Here is a 21,408-nt window from a genome sequence, read left to right on the forward strand (position 1 = left end):
CACTTTGATATGCTTCTCATGTATTATTTCAAAACAGATTTCCTAGATTTTCAACTAGGCTTCCTAGCTAAGGGTATAGTTTGTTCACCGAAACTGTTTGACGTAAACTATCTAAATGCTCAGTGTTCAGCAGCAACCCACTGTCTGTTGCTCCTCTATCCACTGTTTCATACATAAACTATCCATGGTTTAACACTTTCCTTCACTAACCACCACTATGATCCAACTTTCCCATCGCATCTAGGCTTGGTTCATCCAAGAAGGGTGGTGACAGAAAGGTAACCATTCTGAAATACAGCAGAAGATGTACAAAAACAGCTCAATCTCAGACAGAACAGCTGAGATTTTTCAGAAAGGCCATCTGCTCCCTGAAGCAAAGGTGTTTAAAGAAAAGGTAGATTTGATACTTAGGGACATGTGGACAATACTGGTATTTGTGGGCAATATTGGTGGTGGGTGGATGGTTGAACTAGATGATCCTAAGATCTTGGTCTTTTCCAAGCTTAATGATTCTATGATGTCCCTGGGGTGGCAATCTTGCTCACATCTCCCATCCTCCACGCTACATAGTGCGTTCCTACACTGGGTTTATTTTTAAAGCCCTTGTAGGCCTCCTGCCTCTATCACTTGAACAATTATGGGAAAACATGTTTTACTATCTGATGAATATACTGTACATAGTGCTTTTCAGAAGACCATCCTTGGAAAGCAAAAGGTATGGCTACGTAAGTTTTGCAGAGCATAAGTTCCCCTCAGGGGATCCACAGCAAAATAACTGATCTTAAGGACAGATTCCCTTTTCTGTAAGTGATTTAAAAGAAGTCTCTCCAATCGTCCCCTCACCCACAATAAGAAAATGCTCACTTTTCGGGGTCAATGCATTCCATGGCAACTCTCATCACATCACATATGAGGTTCACTTTTTTCTGTTCAGGTTGCTGATGTGGTTGATCGTTACTGCTACTGCTCAGATATGGATACATAGTCTTGGTGAAATCTTCATCTCTACATAAAAACATACACTGTGAATGCTAGTGTCGTTCCTAATCCAGCTCACAGCAAAGACAATAATAAACCTGCAGAAGGTAACTACTCAACAAAACAGCTTGTAAGTCATTCAGTACAGACACAAAATGTGACATTATTACAAAGCTCTCCAACACTTCTCATCCATCTGAATTGACTCTCAACCAAGAGAGGTACTGAAAAACAACTAGTCAGAACTACCTTAATTTACAGAACTCAGAAGACTATCTGAGTATTCTACTAAATCCACTGTGGAGATGCTGAGCACAGAGCACTTTAAAAATTAAGCCATCTGCTTTTACTTCCAGACAAAGACTAAGGTCAGGTCAAAACTGAAAACAAAACAGAGTAGCTGAGTGATAGCTCCAGCTCTCAAACAATTATGGACTACAACGAGCTTGAAAAGCCCTGAAAATGTGAATGCTTTAAAACCTCTTGTCTTGACAGCCAGGAGGCTGTCTTGCCCCTCTTTATGAAGGCACAGAACATTCTCTATTCACATTTACCCCGGTAGAGCAAAACAGAAGACAAGCCAAAGCAATCAGACAGTGTCCTGATCCATTATTGGAAAAATGTAATGACAGCCTGCAGATATGAATTCTCAAAAAGATACACTGAAACTATTCATCTCACTTGAATTTTTATGACCCAACAAGCCAGACTTCAGACTGAATCATTCCACTCAGACTGAAGAGCTGCCAATATTTTGGTGAAATAATCCACCGCCGATTACTTGTTAGCTTCCATTTGCAGAACTATACTCACTTCAGTTCTGTGAAAAACAAGTTGATATAGTTCACAGAATCTATTTGCTTGATAAAGGTTTCTATATTTTCCAGAAATACCTGAAAATGAACAAGAGTATTACTATGTTATTCTGAAAAAGTACATTATTTACAGGAGCATGTTCAAAGACCTTATCAGAACAGACAGGCTGGTCTAGTATTAGATATGGAGGTGGCCCTGGATGAGGCAGGGGAGTTGGAGCTTGATGATTCTTGATTCATTCTTCCAATCCAAGCCATTCTATGGCTCTACAGATGTTCAGTATGAAAGAATCCCACCAGTCTGGATAAATATGAAAAAGAACACCACAGAACTGGGTATACTTGCCTTGGGATTGTGGTCATAGAGAAGATTGAGGTTGATTCTCAGCTTCCTCATACACTGAAATGCTTCCCTGAACATAAGCCTACGGGGAAGCGTCAAACAGGATAGTTTACATTCTGGGTAGGTACAGCACCCACAAACAGAGGTAACTGACCAGAGGCAATCACAGAGCCAACTGGAGGGGAACAACAGTTGAGGCAATAAGCCACGTAAATTGCTCTCCAGAAAAAAAATGTGCAAGGCCAAGTCTGCTCTCAGCCAGCCTCTGCAGTGAAACAGACCAGCAGCTCATGCTGGGAAAGTGAGACAGGCGTTGGTTTCATTCCTGTCTTACAGAAGTACATTTGAATCTCATGGACCAAATTCTGTTTCAGAAAACTTGAATGTAAAGTGATTAAATAAATACAGTATGAAAAACAGCAAGCTAAATCATGAAACGATCAAGATATCTGGAGAAAGGAACTAAGCAAGATCTCTCCCACCCCCACAGTCTCAGCAAACAAGCCCTTCAGTGATGAAGCGTAAGGCAGTACAGACAAAAACTAGACTGGTAGCTGGTGATCCTAGAAACTGTTTCATCCTAGTGATGAAGACAGTTATTTTCAGACTAGTCTCCCACCTACCTGCAGCACAGGATCAGCCAGCCAGCTGCTCAACAGCTCAGAAGGGGTTAGGGAAGACCAGAGAACACTGGTGGTATTTACCTGTCTAGCCACTTTCGAATCTGGGCAAGAACCAGAGCTCGATGGTGAACAGTCTCCAGATTTCCTCTTGGCATCTACAGCAAAAGAAGATCCACACTTCTGTTTATTTGTAGCTACTCTGTCTACATCAAAGGCAAAGTGAGGGTAGGCTTACTGCTACTTGCAGGTGACACAGGCCTATTTTTTCACTTCAAAGGACAGTTCAAATGAACCTGGAAAAATATCTGAAAATTGATTCAGCTCAAAAATTTTCCTTCCTCAGAAGATTGGACTCCACTCAATAAGACTAAATTGAGAGTAGTCTGATCTAACTTTTATGTTAGTGGTGCATTAAAGAGGATGTCAAACTACAGACCTCTAGAGATGCACTTTAACAAAATCCTTCTCTGTGAACTTGTGCTGATTCTCATAAGTGAGCACAGCTCTCCAAATTTTGGACAAACTCAGTTCCAAGTGTAATGGAGAGCTTCTTCATTTAAGAAGCAGGTCTGAGATTCACAGGAGAGGCCATAACATATACCATTACACTACCTCTGCCATAGCAATTTGAACAGTACTCTTCACTTCACTGCATACTCAGTTGCCTGTACTGAATCTTAACTCCCAGAGCCATGCTCAAAACCACTCCTTATCTAGCTAGGGAGCTGGAGATTGAAACTGAGCTGGAGAAGAACAGGAGAGCAGCCCTGCAGCACAACATGTATTATTTGCAGTCTGACCAGCTACCTGCTGAGACGACCCTTGTACACACAGACAGGAGACCTCAACAGACATGAGTAGAGCACTGACCTGAAGTACAACCTTTGTGTCCTGAGGTACAACAGTGATGATACGTGATCCTCGCTCCACCTTGCGCAAGGTCTCGTTGTTGGGGGCTGCAACACTGCTCAGGCCAACCTGAAGGGCTGAAGATAGCACAGTTATCAGCATCCATGCAGACAACAGTACAGTGCTACCCAGTCAGGCTTTCACATACAGCTCTGCTTGTACTAGCTCAGTCAATGATATCCTGAATGGTTGTTGACAGGTTGAGGGCCTTTCAGTGCTAAGCGCTGCTGTACAAAGTAGAGAAATGAAATGTCCTCTGTTCACCAGCATTAATGCTTCATGCGTCAGAGGAGAGAAACAGGGAAAAGTGTATAGCACCAGTAAGCCGTCATCATACTTCTCCTGAGGTCCTCACCTCCTTCACAGTGAGATACTACCAGAAACTCTTTCTATTGGGACCCATTCTCACCTTTTTGGGACCCACACACCTTTGAAGAACAGAGAATTTTTTCTTTTTTTTGGCTCTGAAGGTGAGGGATAAAACAAAGGGACAACAACTTTAAGACAAAACCTGCTACCTGGGAGTAGTGCATGATTTTTAATGTCCCCTGTGCTCCTTGCTATCTGACAGACTTTTAAGAACAGCTCTCTACCTCTGTCTGTTAAGTAGCTGCCCTGAGTGACCCAAGTACAGCAGGCCTGGATATGAAAAATGGAGATATGCTGCAGTTCCAAGACAATGGCTGTGAGCTGCCAGGAGCAGGCAGGCAGAAGTGCCGTTTACCTTTCACTGACATGTTCTTCAAACAGAAGCACTGACAGGTGTGGGAGTTGGTCGTCACCAACAAAAACTCATTGTACGTTGCAAACGAGGTGATGTTGGATGCAACCTGCAGAAAAATGACTACTTTTATTTCTGTTGGAAGCAGAACAGGACAAATCTTCGGCAGAGAAAAAGTGGATGAAATGAGGGGCAAACAAACATGTTGGTACCTCAGTATCGTTAACGAAAAACCGACACCGATCTGTGAGGCCCAAGATCACCTCCTGTAAACAAAAAGGATGACAAGCATAAGGTATCAGTCTCACAGCCTCCAGTTTCACCACACTGGCTGCCAGTGGATTCAAGTACCGTTGATTAAGTATCAAGAACCTCACATGAATTACCTAGAGGAATTGACAGGAAATCATGCAACCGCTGTACCTGGAAGCTAAGTATTTCTAAACACTATTAGCTGGAAACTCAGCTTCGTTTACCCTGTCACACAAACAGCGCAGTAACAAAATATGGAGAAGCCACACCAGACCATTCAGTTTGTGTTTTCTTTTCAGCAGCTTTTGTTCCAAAATTACAGAGAATAGAAGAGGAGGACAAAGCAACTCCATACAGCCTTTGCCTGGATACTCACTGAAGGAAGAAAACCTGAAAATACCAGCAAAACAGCTAGCTGCAACAGCTTAAGGAATGTCTACCAAGAAATCATCACTAATAGGAAACAACAGTAGTATGACATCTGCAGTAAAACAGTGCAGCCATATTTGCTAATATGATAACATCAGATAAAAGAGAGCAAAATGCCAATTTCATAGAAAGCATGGCAGTGACTACTGGAAATCTTAAAAATGAAATTTCTTGTTCTCAAATGACATTGTTTATTACATTAACAGAAAGAGAAGATTCACTTTTAACTGCAAATCATCAGAAATGCTCTAGAAAAAAAAAGGAAATATATGCTCTCAGCTCTGTGTAGCATCTCATGAAGAACACAGTTGAGAAATATCATTGGGCCATTGGCAGAGTATTATGGTGTATATCTGATGCAGAAAGCAATTCACTTAGGAAGTCAGACTGCACAGTCTTACTTACTTCACCACCAATCCTTGTGAGAGAAGTCTGCATGCAAAGCTGCGGGAACTGGAGAGCACAGCCACTACTAGTCTGCCAGGGCTCAAGAATTGGAGTAGAAGCCTCTAAAGAGCAAAGATCAGATAATTTTCCAATCAATCATAGATCTAAACATTACAACAACATATCATAAATCCCAAGAAAACTACATCTGGGAATAAGCTACAGTATCTAACAGAGAGAAGAGGAATGCTGACGTAAGTCCACGATAACAGGAGAAACAATGGTGGTAACTTCTAGGGCTCTGCAGCACCTTTATTCCACTACATATTGTGAAGTGTCAATGGGGTGGCAGTCAGTCATCACTCCTGGAGGATCTAAAACAGTCATGTGCTTTTCAAATCACAAAGTCAGCTATCATTATCAGCAACAGTTAAGTGCTTTTAAAAAAATCACTAACTTTCATCAATTTCTATGAGCAGAGAGAACACGAAATACTGCAACTACCCACTGTCAGTGCAAGACAAATTGTCATTGAACCTCTTAATAAAATTTAACAACCACGCCTCAGTCCAGGCCCCTTAACAGAGTTCAACTTACCCCACAGATATTTCAGGATCTGTCTATCAGCCAGCTGTAGAGCTACAGTCTTCGTCACTGGGCTGCAGCACAGTGTGATCACTTCTCCATCTACAGACAGAGACAATCTGGAATAAGAAACAGAAGACACAGAATGTCAGTAATTGGAGATTCAGAGTAATCGCTGAACAATTTAGTTTAAAAGGGACATTAAAGATCATCCATTTCCAAACCCCTGCCAACAGGCTGAATTGCCAACCTCCAGACCAGGCTACCCGGGGTTCCATCCAACCTGGCCTTGAATGCCTCCAGGGATGGGGCATCCACAGCTTCCCTGGACAACCTGTTCCACGGACTCAATACCTTCTGAGAAAAAAAAAAACCTCTCTCCTAATATCTAATTAAATCTTTACTCTTTTAGTTTAAAACTGTCCCCTCTTGCTCTGTTGCTATCTGGCCATGTAAAATGTCAACTTCCATCCTGTTTACAAGCTGGAAGTACTGGGAGGCCATAATGAGGTTTCCCTGGAGCTTTACCTTCTCCACGCTGAATAAGACCAGCTCCCTCAGCCCTTCTTTGTAGAAGAGGTACTTCAGCCCTCTGATCACCTTAGTGCCCCTTCTCTGGACCAACTCCAACAGTCCCATGTTTTTCTTATCCTGGGGGCATCAGGCCTGGATGCAGTAAAGCAGGTAGAGCTTTTACAGGGTCACACCAATGGGGGGACAACCACCTCCTTGGCCCAACTGGCCACCTCTCTTCTGATGAAGCCCAGGATACAGGTGTGGCAGGCACGCGCTGTCAAGCTTTTCACCCAGCAGGACCTCCAAGCTTCTCTGAAGGGCTGCTCTCAAATACTTCTTCCAGCCTGCACTCGTGTTGCAGACTGCCCTGACCCAGGTGCAATATCTTGCACTTGGCCTTGTTGAACCTCAGGTTCACGTGGGCCTACTTTTCAAGCTTATACAGGTCCTTTGGGTGGCATGCCTTCCTCTTAATGTATCACTTGCACCACTGAGTTCTTAGTGTTGTCAGCAAACTTGCTGAGGGTGCACTCAGTCTCACTCTCCACGTCACTGATAAGACATTGAAGAACCCCAGGTCCAAATAGGACCTCTGAGAGACACCACTCACAGAGCTGTCAACCAAAACCCTTTGTCTGCAAACATCCGATCCATTTCTTATCCACTGAATAATCAACTCTTCAAATTATTCTCTCTAATTTAGAGGTAAGGATGTGGTGAGGGATGATGTCAAAGGCCACACAGAAGTCCAGGCACATGGTATCAGTTTCTCTTCCTTTGTCCACTGATGCTGCCATACCATCACAAGCTAACAGACTGGCAAGGAACAATCTGCCTTTGGTTAAGCTGTGCTGGCTGTCTCTGATCACCTCCATGTTTCACATGTGCTTTAGCACAGCTTTCAGGAGGACCTGTCTCATTATCTTCCCAGTCACAGATGCAAGGCTCACTGGTCTGTAGTTTCCTGTGTCTTCCTTCCTACTTTTCTTAAAACTTGCAATGACGTTTCCCTTTGTCCTGTCACTGGAGACTTCAGCCATGACTTTCTGAATATGATGGAGAGTGGTTTGGTAACTACACCCCCAGGCTCCTTCAGCACCCTGGTATGCATGTCTCTTGGACCGCTTACAACCTGCCACCTTGTTTTCCCAGCAGACACCCAGATGGCAGTTGAGATCCTCCAACAGGATGAGATTCTGTGAACGCAATGCTTCTTGTAAATGAAGCAAGAAGACCTAATCAACAGACTCCCCTTGATCAGGAGGCTCATAGTAGACCCTGACCACCAACATCCTTTATCAGTCTGGTCTAAGATTTTTACCAAAGATTTTAGCTCTCAATCTGTTCATGGCCTGCATGAAGAGGCAGTTCTTTGCAGTCTATTCATTTCTTAATAAAAAGGACAGTCCCCTGCCCCTTCCTCCTTATTTCCAGATCTGCAGCACAGATCTGCATTTTATTCATATACATCCTTTCATCCTCCTTCTTTACTCTTTTCACACCTATGTCAGATGAGATGGGCAAAGAACAGCACCAACAACTTGAGTCAACAGGCATTTGCCTAGCAGTGCTAGCCACTGTCTGCATACTTACAGCATGTTTTTATGCAAACTACCCTGCTTTTGCTGTGTGAGTGCTAAGAAAAATGACTCTCAAAACCTCATCCATTTGACTTTCTTTCTGCTCCGACTGCACAAAGCCCAGCAGTAGAGGACAGGAATAACAAGGGCTACCAGTGCTCTCTAGACAGAGCTAATAGCAGATAAAGGGTAGAATAGAGAAATTCAGTCTCAGAGTTCAGAAGCCTGGACTTCAGACAAAGGAGCAGAGGTGTCCTGTTACTGACACAGGCATGTTAGTACACCACATCTTGTCGAGTTGGCTGTGGGCACTGGGACTACATGCACAATAGGCAGTTTCAACAGCTGTTTTTAATTCCTGCAGGAAGACAGACAAGCCCACCTCGCAGCCTCCAGGACACAAGAGACTTAATTTCTTCTAAACTCTGTCCAGAGGCACTCTCAGATCTCACCCATAACTGACAGATCTCTAGTACCGTAAATTGAGGTGCTCTTCTTCAGCTCCAGTTACATGAGGTGCCGCAGTGAGATGATGAAGGACAGACCGGGCAGCTTGCTGATCCTGACCAACCACCAGGAAGCTGTCATCTGGCAGCCAGGTCAGAAAACGGAGCCCTAGAGGATTCATCACCTCATTGGTGTTGGTGCCTAGATCAACTCTGTCATGAAATAAAAGAGATGGGAAGCAAGTAGAACCTGATTTCAGTAGGCAACATCAAGAACCACACTGCAGAAGGCCAAGGTCTTACAACAGAATAAAAATTACAATAGAATAAAATAGTTCAGTTGGAAGGGACCTCCAAATATCATCCAGTCCAACTGCCAGACCATTTCTGGACCAATGAAAAATTGAAGTGTGAGGGCATTATTGAACAGCTTGGGTTGCAAGGGATCTTAAAGATCTTCTAGTTCCAGCCCCTCCCGCCATGAGCATTATCTAAATGTATTTTGAACAGTGACTGGCACAGGGCATTGACCACCTATCTAGGAAGCTTTTCCAAGTGTTTTGACCACTCTCATGCTAGCAAAACTTTTTCTGATATTTAATCCGAACCTTGCGTCACTTTCTGTCCCTTTCTCATCCCAGTTTCTCACTATATCCCTCTATCCAACTGGCTGCCATGTCTCCCACTCTATATCTACCTGACCTGCTCCCCAGCCATACTTTTCCTTGCTCCATTTCTTGGTCCTCCTGCCCATCACTGTTACACTTTCTTTCTCCATCTCTGTCTTAAACTTCATCTTTCTCTATCTGTCCCTCCATGCTCTTCCCTGCTATTAACCCTTTCTACAACTGTGTTGTTTTACTTGGACTTTTCTTTGTCTGTTTGTCCTGCTCCTGTCCTTCTTCTGGTCCATCTCAGCACTACAGCTGAACATTGCTCTCTTCTGCAATTTGTCACAGCTCCCACTAGACCAAGACCTCAGTCAAAGGACTCAGAATAAATTACCAACTTAATTGTGTAACCCTTAGCACTAATTGAAGCCACAGGCTCAGTACAATGAAGCCATGTTACCAGACAAGTTTTTCAAAAGCTTTCACAGCTGTGTCCTCTAAACCAGCCTCCCAGACACAATCTTTTTCTCTCTACTGCCATTGCAGTAGTTATGTATTACCTGTATGTTTTATCCAGATGTGGCATTTCCACATTTGCTTTAAATCCATTTCCACCTGTAGCTCCTAACCTGACGGTGGGGTCCTTCACCATGCTCTGACCTAAGTAAGCACAGAAGAAAGCAGAGGTTACATCTTGCCAGCTGAGCTGCTTCCATCTTCACTCTTATGGAGAAAAACAGATGTCAGAGGAAGTTATGAAAGTCAAAATATACCACACATACATGCATAAGCATCACCTGCTCCTCATTAACAATTAATTAGTGATTACCCTATGGAACACAATTACCTTATAATGCTACAATACAGAATTCACAGATAATAGCAACTGTCCCTTGTCCCATAGGACACTGAATATTACACCACTTTCAAGGAGAGATGGTTTCCTTTAAAAAGGCAGTGCAACATGCTCTCACCATATCTGTACACATAGATCTTGTTATCAGCATCCAGGATAGCCATGTCTCCACTACATTTGAGATCTGTGTGAAACGCAACCTGATTAACAGCCTGTTTGAGCTGCAGCTCATAGGTGCACATAGGTGGAGGCACTACAGCATGTTGGAATGCTGTGACAAGTACTTTAGCTGCAGAAGAAAAGAGAAAAAACTCAAGCTGTAATACAGTTCAGATGTTACTGGGGCTCCCTACTGAATACAGAAACAATGCTCTAGGACAGGCTGAGATGTTCTAACAATGTACTAATGTACTAACAACGCACTGATGTACTAACAGTACTACAAAGACAGGCTAATAGAGTTGGAGCTCTTCAGCCTGGAAGAGAAGGCTCTGGGGAGACCTTACAGCGGCCTTCCAGTACCTGAAGGAGCCTAAAGGAAAGCTGGTGAGGGACTTTTTATAAGGGCACACAGCAACAGGGCGAGGGGAGATGTTTTTAAATGGGAAGAGATTTAGACGAGATATTAATAAGAAATTCTTTACCACAAGGGTGTTGAGATGCTGGCACAGGTTGCCCAGAGAGGCTGTGGATGCCCCCTCCCAGAGGCATTCGAGGCCAGTCTGGATGGTGCTGTGAGCAGCCTGATCTAGAGGGAGGTATCCCTGCCTGAAGCATCAGGGCAGCTGGAACTATGATCTGAAGGTTCTCTTACAACCCAAACCATTCTATGATTCTATGAAAATACAGCTGTCCCCTTTGCAGGTAATCCCATTAAACCACATCTGAAACTGCACCCAATATCGTATGTTCCCCACAGTAAAAAGCACTGCATAAACAGAAGATAGCAGTAATACCACAATCCCCAACAGTTTGCACTCAAAGGACTATAGCACTTTCTTGAGCTGCAAAGCAGACCCACTGCTTACCTCCATCGATGACAGCCACATTTGCCACATGCTTGCTGTTCTCTCCCATTCCACAATCTGTAGTCCAGTGCCAGTCATAGAAGAGGTAATGCCAACCCTGGCAGAGTATGTGCAGTCTATACGGAAGCACTGAGTCCCACAGCAGCGACACCAACTTATTTTTCTCCAAGTTGCCAAAATGCAGACTTTGCTTCAGGTACCAGTGATAGTTCCCTGTAGTCCATAGCTGGACTATAGATAAAGAAATGGTTACCAGAGATTACTACTTCAAACACATCTCAAATCCTCTCTAGCATCCTTTTGTGCACCTGGAAAAAACTGCAGTGAAAATAAGTTTTACCCTCCAGCCCACGTGCTCTGTCATACAACACCGAAAAATAAGATCTTAACCACAGATTTTGCTCAGAAGAATCAATCTTAGAATTCCTCCATCTCCTCACTGTGAGAAGGCACCTATAGTTTTAGGAAGGAACATTTCATTTAATGTCACTTCCAAATACAGCAGCCTGGAAGATGCTTCAAGCTCAAGCTGAACTAGCATTTCTTCCTGAGCTGTAGTGCAAGTAAGGGTTCTCAAAGCTTTCAGTAAGCCTCTCCAAGGTGTCTAGTCCTGTGGAGGATTACCCACTCTGGCCAAATTCACAGGCAAGTGTAAAATCTAGAGCTTCAGAGCTGTCTCACCGTAACTGTTTGGGTTGGAGTTTACAGTCTTCAGCTCTTCCAACCATACAGCCAAGACCGTGGAATCTGCATTCCAAGTCAGTTCATTAACCTGCAGAAACAAGCATTGCTTTTACTGGGTACTGCTGCAGCTCCATAGTGTGGGTATACTCCAGACTGATTTGCAAGACTACCAGTTATTTCTTCCTTTCAACAGTGTGAGGTGCGGGTGTTAATGTACTAACGTATAGTTTCTGGCAGTCAGAGTAGAGTCCCAAAACAGAACCCATCACAGCAGTTCTACACAGCTGAAGAGGTGATACAATCCCAAATGTGAACTCAGAGTTCTCTTCACTGTTCTTGATGTTGAAAAACAGTCTGCCTACGCTCCTACAAAAGCTGACATCCAGTAGAGCATTCCTGAAGCATTTGCCTGATAGAAAGTGTACAGAGATGAGAAAAGCTTCAGGGGTTCAGCCCCCCTGTTTATCTCTGTACGGGAGCCTGCAGAGGATTTTGCATCTTCACTGTTTTCAGGTCTAAAAGCAAAGACCATCTTTTTTCCATTAGGATTAGCACTAACTGCAAGGTTAAAAACTTCTTCCAAGAATAGCGAAAAAAATCTAGTTCTCCCTTTCACTATAGCCTAATCAAAGAAGCCCAGACAGAGCACTTACTTTGACCTGCCCTTTCTGGAATGGAAGGGTGAACTCCCCATGTAGAAGTCCATTCTTCTCCAAGAAAACCACATCATGTCTGTTGGGTTTTTCTTGTGTGGATGTTATCAAGTTTCCAGAGGGCCTTAAAAAAAACAGATGAGTAAAACAAAAATCAATTGCTCAAACAATCAAAGCTGTCACTTTAAACACCACCTTCTCCAGAGACAAAATTTTCACACAAGATATCAAGAAAAGGGCAGCAGAACACCTTTTTCCACAGCTCTGTTCAGACAAGGCCATAGGTGCAGCACAGACATTTGCCTAGGGCTCCTAACATCTTCAGATGAGCAACTAAATGTCGGTACAGGTAAAGGTCCCTGTAATATTCCTATTTATACAGTTTAATCCTCAAATGTCTGACACTGAGTACAGAGAAACTGCAATGCAAGTATCAGCCTTTTCAGGGCTTAAGAGACCTTCTGATCCACATGCTGGATCAAGCTTTCCTAAAGTTTTAGGAAAATTAATACATGAGAATTAAAAAAATGCTAAGCAAAGAATGTGACCAGAGAATAAACACAAGCACTCTATTGCCTGCACACAGACATCTACTCACTTCCAGGCCAGTGCTTGCTCTAATCCTGAGATAGGCTCACTTGTTGACTGCAGCATGAGCTCCCTGTTCCATACTCGAACCTTTCGAGCACCTACAGGTTGAGAAGGCAGGGAGAAAATGGTGTAAGAAAACAACACAAAGAGACCCTTAAATAACAGCATATCAGAACTTCTCGTGTCTCAGGCTGCTCTCCTGCTGTAATCAAGTAACTCTACACAAGTAAGTAGGAATTTCAGTGGTAGCTACCCTCCATGTCTCTCAGTGAAATGTTAAAGTTGTCCCATATACACTAAATCTACCTAATCTGAAGTATTGATGGTTAAAATCCAAACTAGTGGAAGAGCACGTCTATTGTACAGTTCAATATGCTGAGCAAATGCCCTTAAACTTCTCAGTAATATATTAATCATGGAAGATAACAATTGTGGTCTTACAAAAAATGTATGTGCTTGTTACCTCTCTGACTTTATGCAAATCCTATGGAAAAACATTACCAGTAATTAAGCGTAAGTGTGCAAGGCTGAATTCTTACTATGAGAGACTGTGAATACTACAACAGCCAAACAGTCCCATTTGTCACCAGGAACCTCTTACATATTACTTAGAGCAATGACTTTAAACTGATGAAAAAAAGCAGTTCAGGTAATAACTGTTCAGTAGTAACCTCTCCTTGCCTCTCACTGGACTGGAAACCAAATATCTAAAAAGTTTCCAAAACATCATGTATACAGAATGTTTCCTCCTTATCTTTGAGATCAAAATAGAGGAAGGAACAATTCATTAGCTCAAATTTACGATTTTAAGTGGCAAAGAAATCACAAATGATAGCTGGTCCTTGCTTTGTCACATTTCCACATAAAAGCCTTTTAAACAAGTTGTTAGTGCAATGAAACTTGGTCGCATACCTGTCTCTGGACAGACAGCACTCACTGCAACGAACTGCCCATCTCCTCTCCACGTCACTCGAGGCTTGCTATCATCCCAGGATGAAGCAGGTAACACTTCCTGAAGTTACACAAAAGCTTAGAAAGGCAACTGCTGGCTTTGTCTACTTACATTGCCAAGCCTGTTCTTTCAAGAGCCTCGACAGGAAGTCAACCCTTAAACAATCATAAAACTTCAAGGTTAAGAATTCATTACTCAACAATTTTAGAAAGCCTCAGACAAGGGAGCAAAGACCTAAAACCTGCAGGCACAAGGAATCACTTCACGTGACTGGTAATGTTCAGTAGCCCAAATCCTTAAATTCTTGACTTCATGGAGAAAAAAAATATCACTATTTCTCCTCAGCTGAACTATTGATACAGATTTTGTCATATGAACAATTTGATTAAAAAAATATAGCAAAAGTCAGCAAGATCTGTCAGGCTTTAGATGTGAAAGCACTAAATCTTGCAAATCTAGCTTTGAGCTCTATATGAGCCAGTCTTATGTACTTCTAGCTGCTGTTCTGATTTACGAGGATATAAAATGCTGAATTCCAGACAATAGGAACAGAAGGAGCACATAGGGAAAACTACCTGGAAAGGTATCAGAGAGATCAGAAACTCTAGTTTCTATACACATCCTCCCTTTAGAGAGCATGAGCATAACACAAGAAAACTAGCACAGTACCGTTTGCTTGCGCTGAGCTGCCTGTTTCCCCTCTGATCCATGGAACTGTGTCTCCTTTTTGCCCCAGCCAACAGTAATAAACTTTCCTGAGGAAGAAACAATCATAGTGGTCAAAGATTTACAGAGTTACTTTGCAAAAGGTGGTAAACAACTACAGCACCATGCCACCTGCTCCAACCATCCAAGTTTAACTCTAAAAAATTGCTTGAATTTCCATTGACTGAATTTCCATCAATTTCATATTGGCATTCCCTTCCAGCTCCCCAGCAGCCCCATAATGTGAAATGCCTTGCTGGGTCTATTAAGTACTCCACTCCTGCTCTTTATACATGTTTACAACACACCAATGCAACCAGCCTCAGCAACTTTACTTCAAGCATCTCTTACCCTCCCCAAACTCATCCTGGTGGATTTGCTTCTCAGTAATTGGTTCAAAATCTCTTGTCATCATGATGAGTGTTTGTTGACCTGCAGGGGAGATATCAAATATGATACTGGTAATGAAATATCCAGTAGATTTTTTTTTAAATGCTCTCAATTATCCTGTTATTCTGTGGTAGACTCAAGCACAGAAACATTTCCAATGGTAATACAACACAGAACACATCCTTCAAAAATGAAAATCTCAAACTGGAAAAGGATACCTTAAAGTCTCTGTATTCAGAAACATATTTCTTGGACTACTCTAAAAAAGTTATTTCTTTCAACTTTTCAAAATAAGTACCTGGCACTTCTTAAACATTTTTATTTAAGATAGGAAGAAGGAGGTAAGCAGTCAGCATGGATTAATGAAGCTGAACAGATGTAACTGGCTTCTGGATATGGGGAGATCAGGTGGTGTCATTTATCTCAACTCTTCTGAGGCTTTTGACACTGTCTCCCACAGCATCACAGAAAAACTCAAGAAAGATGGCACAGATTGATTAGCAGAGAACATGGACTGAAAATTAATTGAACTGCCAGGTCCAGAAGCTTGTTATTAATGGCAAAAAATCCAGCTTGAAGCATGTCACCACTGCTGGACCTTGAGCTAATACTTAACATCTTCATTTGTGTCCAGAATGACTAGACTCTTGGCCAAGTTTGCAGATAGCATAAAACTGGGAGGAATGACAGGTACAGCAGGAGGCTGTGCTGCCATACAGATGCATGTGGAAGAGAGAGTCTGACAGGAAACTCTCAAAGTTTAACAAGGAGAAAAGCCAAGTCCTGCACATCAGGAACTATGACAGACGTGGGGACCAACTGGATGGAAAGGAGCTTGGAAAAAAATGACATGGATGTTATGGGGCATGAGCAAGAATAAGCAACATGCCCCTGATGTGTGGGCAGTAGGTTTAGGGAGGTGATCTTTTTACTCAGCACTGGTGACATGGTTCTGGAGCACTGGCTCCAGTTCTGGGCTCACCAGTACAAGACAAGCAATGTCACAGAGGAATGGGTTAAGAAAATGGTCACAGATTATTAAATTCTTGGAGAATCAAACAGATGGGGAGAGGTTGAGAAAAAACAGACTTCTCTGAAGAGAGGGAATTATTGGTGTGCATCAACATCTCATGGGGTAGGGAAGGGACAGAGAAGCAGAGTGCAGGAAAGAAGACAAGACAGGCTACCAGTGGTACGCAAAGAGGCAATGAGCACAAAATGGAATTAAAAAATTAATTCCATTCAAATGTAAGAAAATGTGTTGTTTGGGGTTTTTTTCATTTACTTTGAGAGTCATCAAAGACATCAAAGATCACCAGAGTTCCCTTCCCACCTCAACTACTGTGATTCTGTTTTGCTTGAAACTTAATCTGTGTCTCCTTGTCAATAAAGTTGAGCTTTTAATTCAGTACTTCTTCCCACAGGACAAGAAAATTTTTGTTATTAAACAATCAGAAGGACTTAGAACACAGTCTCTACATTGTAGGGTAACATGGAAAGTGCATCTCCACTGAAGGCCTGAAAGATTAATGCAACACTGTTCTCTATAAAGCTCCGCTTTTTGGACCTGAACAGGTTCACCAATGCACTTCAATGATAATTAAATAAAATCTATTATATAGAACCAGGTGATGTTTTTCCACTTCCTTACATCTTAGTCCCAATTTTGTAACTTTATATCTTGCTTTTCATATCTTACAATCAACTGAATTTTACATTTCGTCACAGAATTTCATGCGGAAGGGCAGAAAGCTTACTAGCTGTTACTACCTGTTGCAAGCAAAACAAGCTCTTGGTCAGGGCTCCAGCTGATGGCACACAGGCCACTGTCCACAGTTCCAACACATTCCACCTATAAGACAGAATTAAGATCACAAGTGAGCAAGAACACCAGTGTAGCACCATCAAAGCACAAAAGCCATCAGTCACTGACTCTCCTCTCATAGTTAGAAACGTCAAAAGATGTATTTCACTTGTTGTGTAGAAAGAAACAAAAGAAACATTTCTAATGAAAGATGGTTCCATAATGCTTACTTACAACAGCCCAGCCCAGAATATCTACAGATATAACAGATATAACTGTCCTTGCCTACAAATTTCCAATGTACAGTTAAGAGGCCCTGTATCCATTAAAAATCTGATCCCTAAAGCTGCTGCTTTGTGAATATTAAATGTGGCAAGTGTATATAGCTGTGCAAGCTTTAAAGTCTACAAAAAACGGGCCAAAACAATCCTAAAGTTCAGAAGAGATCTACCCCAGGAGAGGTAAAAAGGGGATCTATATCCCAGGAATACTGCCAAACTCATTTTTCTGAACTACCAAAGCATAAGGAGCATAAATTTTTATTGGTACTGATTGACGCCCTTTCATGGTGGCCTCAGGCACTCCCGTGGGAAACCAACAAAGCCAGAATTAGCCACATTTTTATAAAAAGAATTCCAAGATTTGGTGTTCCAGAAGGACTCACTCCAGACAGAGGACCACATTTTGTAGCAGAAATAACCTGAGGAATATCTTGGCTCCTGTGCGTGAAATAGGACTTACATACCATGGAAACTGCACTCAGGTGGCCAGGTAGAGAGAATGAATCAAACATTAAAGAGACAGGCAGACAAGAAAATACATAAGAAACGCATCTGAAATGAGTCTAAGTTCTTCCTTTTGTTGAGATTTCAAATAACTGTAGAGTTAGGGATGGGGTTAGTCTTTTAAAAATCTTTTATGGAAAACCACATGCTACAAATCTGACTGAGAAATGTGATCAGATGCATGCGATGAGCTGGTAATCAGCAACTTACTGAACTACCTTGTCTTTGGCAAGAGTTCCTTCTTCCCTCCATAGATACATGTAATTAAGAACTCCCGTGTCCCTGGACATGCCTGTACAGAGGAAGCAGATAGGTCCAGAATCTCTCCAGTGGTGCCCAGTGACAGGACAAGGGGACAATGGGAACAAACTGGAAGACAGGCAGTTCAACCTGAAGATGAAGAAAAACTTCTTCATTTTGAGAGTTACAGAGCACTGCCCAGAGAGTCTGTGGAGTCTGCTTCTCCAGAGATATTCAAAACTTGCCTGGAAACATTCCAGTGCATCAATCCTACTGCAGGGAACCTGCTTTAGCAGAGGTTTTGGATTAGATGACCTCCAGAGGTCCCTTCCAACCCCTTCAGTGATTCTGTGAACTATTATGGGTGTATAAACAACAGTGTGATAGAAGATATCCGCCCACTTCACTGTCATCCTGAATTGCAAAAGACCATGGAACAGAATAACTATTATGAACAGCAAGATAACTCTATTCAAGAAATTAAGCTTGGGTAGCACACTTTTTTTTTTTTTCCCAGAGTGTGAACACATACTAGTGTACAGAGTAACTACCATCCATATGCAAAAGGTTTCAGAACAATAAGAGTAATCTTCAAGGCTTCCGTTTCAGTGCCTAAACTGAACCAAAACAGTTCAACAGTTCAAACAATACAACTTTATAATCAAGAAAGTAAGCCAAAAAGCCTTCAAAGAAAGGATCTGAAGATAAATCTGTACTCTAACGCACACTGCAAGAAAAGTTACACATCACATCTTTCGTTAATTTTTATTCTTACGTGATATTTATAGAGTTGCAATGCAGGGCACATTTTTCACATACAGCTGGTTTTACATTGAAGTAGTATTTGCAAATCAAACTCAAACAGAAACCAAAATAGATGAGCTGCAAGTAACCACTGACAACCAGCCCAAACAGACCACTGTCACTTCCACCTGCTTACACTTTTAGGCTGATACTGCAGGAAGAGATGCAAGTTTCAGAGGATTCTGTTGTGGTATTTTAGTAAAGATGGTATAAACTGCACAATGAGGAGAGAACAGAAAGGAAGCATCTCAGTTTCTGCCCCATTTACTCAGCTGGGATATATTAAGTTTCCCTTCAGTGTTTTCCAGTTCTATTATTTAATCCCAAGTAATGTTCAAATCACAATATAACAAGTTTCTCATTTCTTCAGCTAAGTCATGTCAGCATAATATTCTTACTGACTGATTAAAAAAAAAAAGTCAACAAACCTGTGAGTTATCACAGAATGATTTAGCTTAAAAGGGACTCTAAAGATCATCCATTTCCAAACCACCGTCCATGGGTACAGCTGCCAGCCACCAGATGAAGAAGCTCAGGGCCCCATCCAACCTGGCCTTGAATGCCTCCAGTGATGGAGCATCTACAATTTCCCTGGGCAGTCTGTGCAAACACCTCAGTGCCCTCTAAGAGAGGAATTTGCTCCTAACATCTAACCTAAATCTACATTCTTTTAGTTTAAAACTGCTCCCCCTTGTCATTATCAGACTGTGTAAAGTCTGTCTTCTTCCTATTTAAAAGTTCTCTTGAAGTATTGGAAGGCCACAATAAGGTCTTCTTGGAGCCGCCTTCTTTCCAGGCTGAACAGCTCCCTCAGCCTTTCTTCACAGCAGAGGTCTGTATCTAGTTTCAGCAATATTTTATTGCTGTGAGACCGTTTGTTGAATGTACGTAAAGGACCAAAAAAACCCCTCTTTCTGACTTTATGGGGTGTGCTCAGCAGGTTTCAAAAACTTGCAATACAAGGCCATCATCATGGCAGGCAGTTGAAAGGCACTCTCAGCAAGGATATGACATTATTTTCTCAATGAGACAAGGCCTACCCTTCCCACAAAAAAGTTTCAGCTACAAACTTATTTTTGACAAACTTGTTATTGCAAACTTGTTTATTTACAGCCTTGGGACAGAGTACCTGCAAACTCAATATGCATAAAAGGAGCCTGAGAAAAACCTTGTGAAGTTGCCTTCTTTGTGGTCATTGCAGCTGTTTGCTGGTTTGAGACTATGACCTTCAGATGATCACACTCAGCACCCTCCTCCTTCTCCAGTGTTGTAGGTTGACACTGAAATTCCATGAAAGAGACCTTCCAAACAGACTAGTGATCAGTCTTTCTCCTGTCCATTTTTTCTGACTCTCACTATTTCTCCATTTTCCTCAGATTTCTCTTTTTGTTCTTTTTAACTCATAAAATCACTAAGGAACTGCAAGGTCTATTCTGGTTTCTTAAAAGCTGCATGTCTTGTAAAGATGTCGGGTAACTACAAGATATATTTTGGTTCCTTAAAATCATATAGGTTAGCTGCACGGTTTAAGACAGGGTCTAAGTATTAGAGTGCCAATATTTTGGGGATAACTGTAATATATGGATTCTCACTAAAATTGGTGGTTGTGTATAAACCTCTGAGTACTGTCTTACCTTAATCTATTTATGAATCTGGTCGCCCCTTTACTCCCCTTATGACACTCAGTGCTGACTGTATGTCAGCAGCCCACTGAGCAAGCATGCAGTACTGGGGCTACAGATATGCAAGTTACAATTTGGATCCTGGTTCACTTATGCAGCGTACACTCCGTGCTTGATTCTACCTGAAGTTTCCACAGAAATCAACTCACCTGCCCAGAAAATGGAGCCTAACTGAAGAGTGGTATGAAATAAATACACAGCTGGCACGCAGACTTTTAGCTTTCCTTTTCAATCCCTCAATACGGTTCTCTTTTCTGCCACATTACCTGCTTTGTGCTGAGATAGCACAGAAGGATGTCTCCAGCCGCCGTGGCAACGCACACACACTCCAGCTCTGGAAGATATTCCATGCCAATGATACAACCACTTCCATCCTCTGGCATAAAACCCTCCTCAGACAAAGAAACTTCTCTCACCACCTTGACAAGAAAAGGCCAACAGCTGAATAACTGCACATCGTCGCACTTAACATTATTACAAAAGCAACACAATGACAACCGCGTGCATATTTCACCCACAGAGCACGGATGGCACTGAGAAGCAGCTGACGTACTTCAGTATTTAAGCAGGTGCGCGTTTTGCACATAGAAACATCGCAGAAACAAACAAACAAAACCCAAACCAAACAAACAACAAAAAAAAACAACAGTGGGGGTAGACACTGTGGAATCAAAACAGCCCCGAAAACCCGTCAGCAGCCCTATGGGGGCCGAAATGCCTCCCCCCGCCCGCAACAAGCGCTGCACCACGGCAGCCTGCCATGATCGACACCTCACCGACTGCGCGACGGAATCCAGCTCTAGCAGGCCGCTTCGGGAGCCCACGAAGACCGTGCCGGGCTCGACGCCGAGGCAAAAGCACTGCGGGCTGCCGGGAGCGGCGGCGGGGCGGCAGCCGCCGGTCCGCAGCAACCGAAGATTCCTCATGGCGGCGGGAATCAGCGGCGGAGCGCACGGGGCTCACACGGCGCCGCCATCTTTGCTGCAGCATGCACAGGCGCAGTGAGGACGCCGCCGGCGGGAGACGCAGGCGCAGTACG

General features: G+C 42.7%; 1 protein-coding gene across 3 annotated transcripts in view; it reads right to left on the reverse strand.

Annotated features, from left to right (window-relative positions):
• Positions 1-21,377, reverse strand: part of ELP1 (elongator acetyltransferase complex subunit 1) — a 34,079-nt gene extending 12,702 nt beyond the window's left edge. For 2 of the 3 annotated variants that reach the window (XR_016461522.1, XM_031609571.2), the window contains exons 1-22: positions 21,146-21,377; positions 20,636-20,788; positions 16,825-16,906; positions 15,016-15,096; positions 14,629-14,714; positions 13,920-14,019; positions 13,015-13,105; positions 12,417-12,540; positions 11,761-11,851; positions 11,080-11,310; positions 10,170-10,340; positions 9,756-9,855; positions 8,615-8,797; positions 6,055-6,161; positions 5,476-5,579; positions 4,602-4,655; positions 4,393-4,498; positions 3,630-3,745; positions 2,841-2,914; positions 2,140-2,218; positions 1,792-1,871; positions 865-1,005 (exon numbers count right to left, since the gene is read on the reverse strand). Coding sequence is in view for 2 of the 3 variants with exons in the window: in XM_031609571.2 (XP_031465431.2) it covers positions 865-1,005; positions 1,792-1,871; positions 2,140-2,218; positions 2,841-2,914; positions 3,630-3,745; positions 4,393-4,498; positions 4,602-4,655; positions 5,476-5,579; positions 6,055-6,161; positions 8,615-8,797; positions 9,756-9,855; positions 10,170-10,340; positions 11,080-11,310; positions 11,761-11,851; positions 12,417-12,540; positions 13,015-13,105; positions 13,920-14,019; positions 14,629-14,714; positions 15,016-15,096; positions 16,825-16,906; positions 20,636-20,788; positions 21,146-21,295 (2,504 nt within the window). In the remaining variant the exon portion in view is untranslated. The remainder of the gene's footprint in view (positions 1-864; positions 1,006-1,791; positions 1,872-2,139; positions 2,219-2,840; positions 2,915-3,629; positions 3,746-4,392; positions 4,499-4,601; positions 4,656-5,475; positions 5,580-6,054; positions 6,162-8,614; positions 8,798-9,755; positions 9,856-10,169; positions 10,341-11,079; positions 11,311-11,760; positions 11,852-12,416; positions 12,541-13,014; positions 13,106-13,919; positions 14,020-14,628; positions 14,715-15,015; positions 15,097-16,824; positions 16,907-20,635; positions 20,789-21,145) is intronic. The other variant, XM_090131002.1, reaches the window with a different exon arrangement.
• Positions 21,378-21,408: the final 31 nt, after the last annotated feature.

The sequence above is a fragment of the Phasianus colchicus genome, chromosome Z, assembly GCF_987193195.1.
Source record: "Phasianus colchicus chromosome Z, bPhaCol1.hap1.1, whole genome shotgun sequence".
NCBI classification, from domain to species: Eukaryota; Metazoa; Chordata; class Aves; order Galliformes; family Phasianidae; genus Phasianus; species Phasianus colchicus.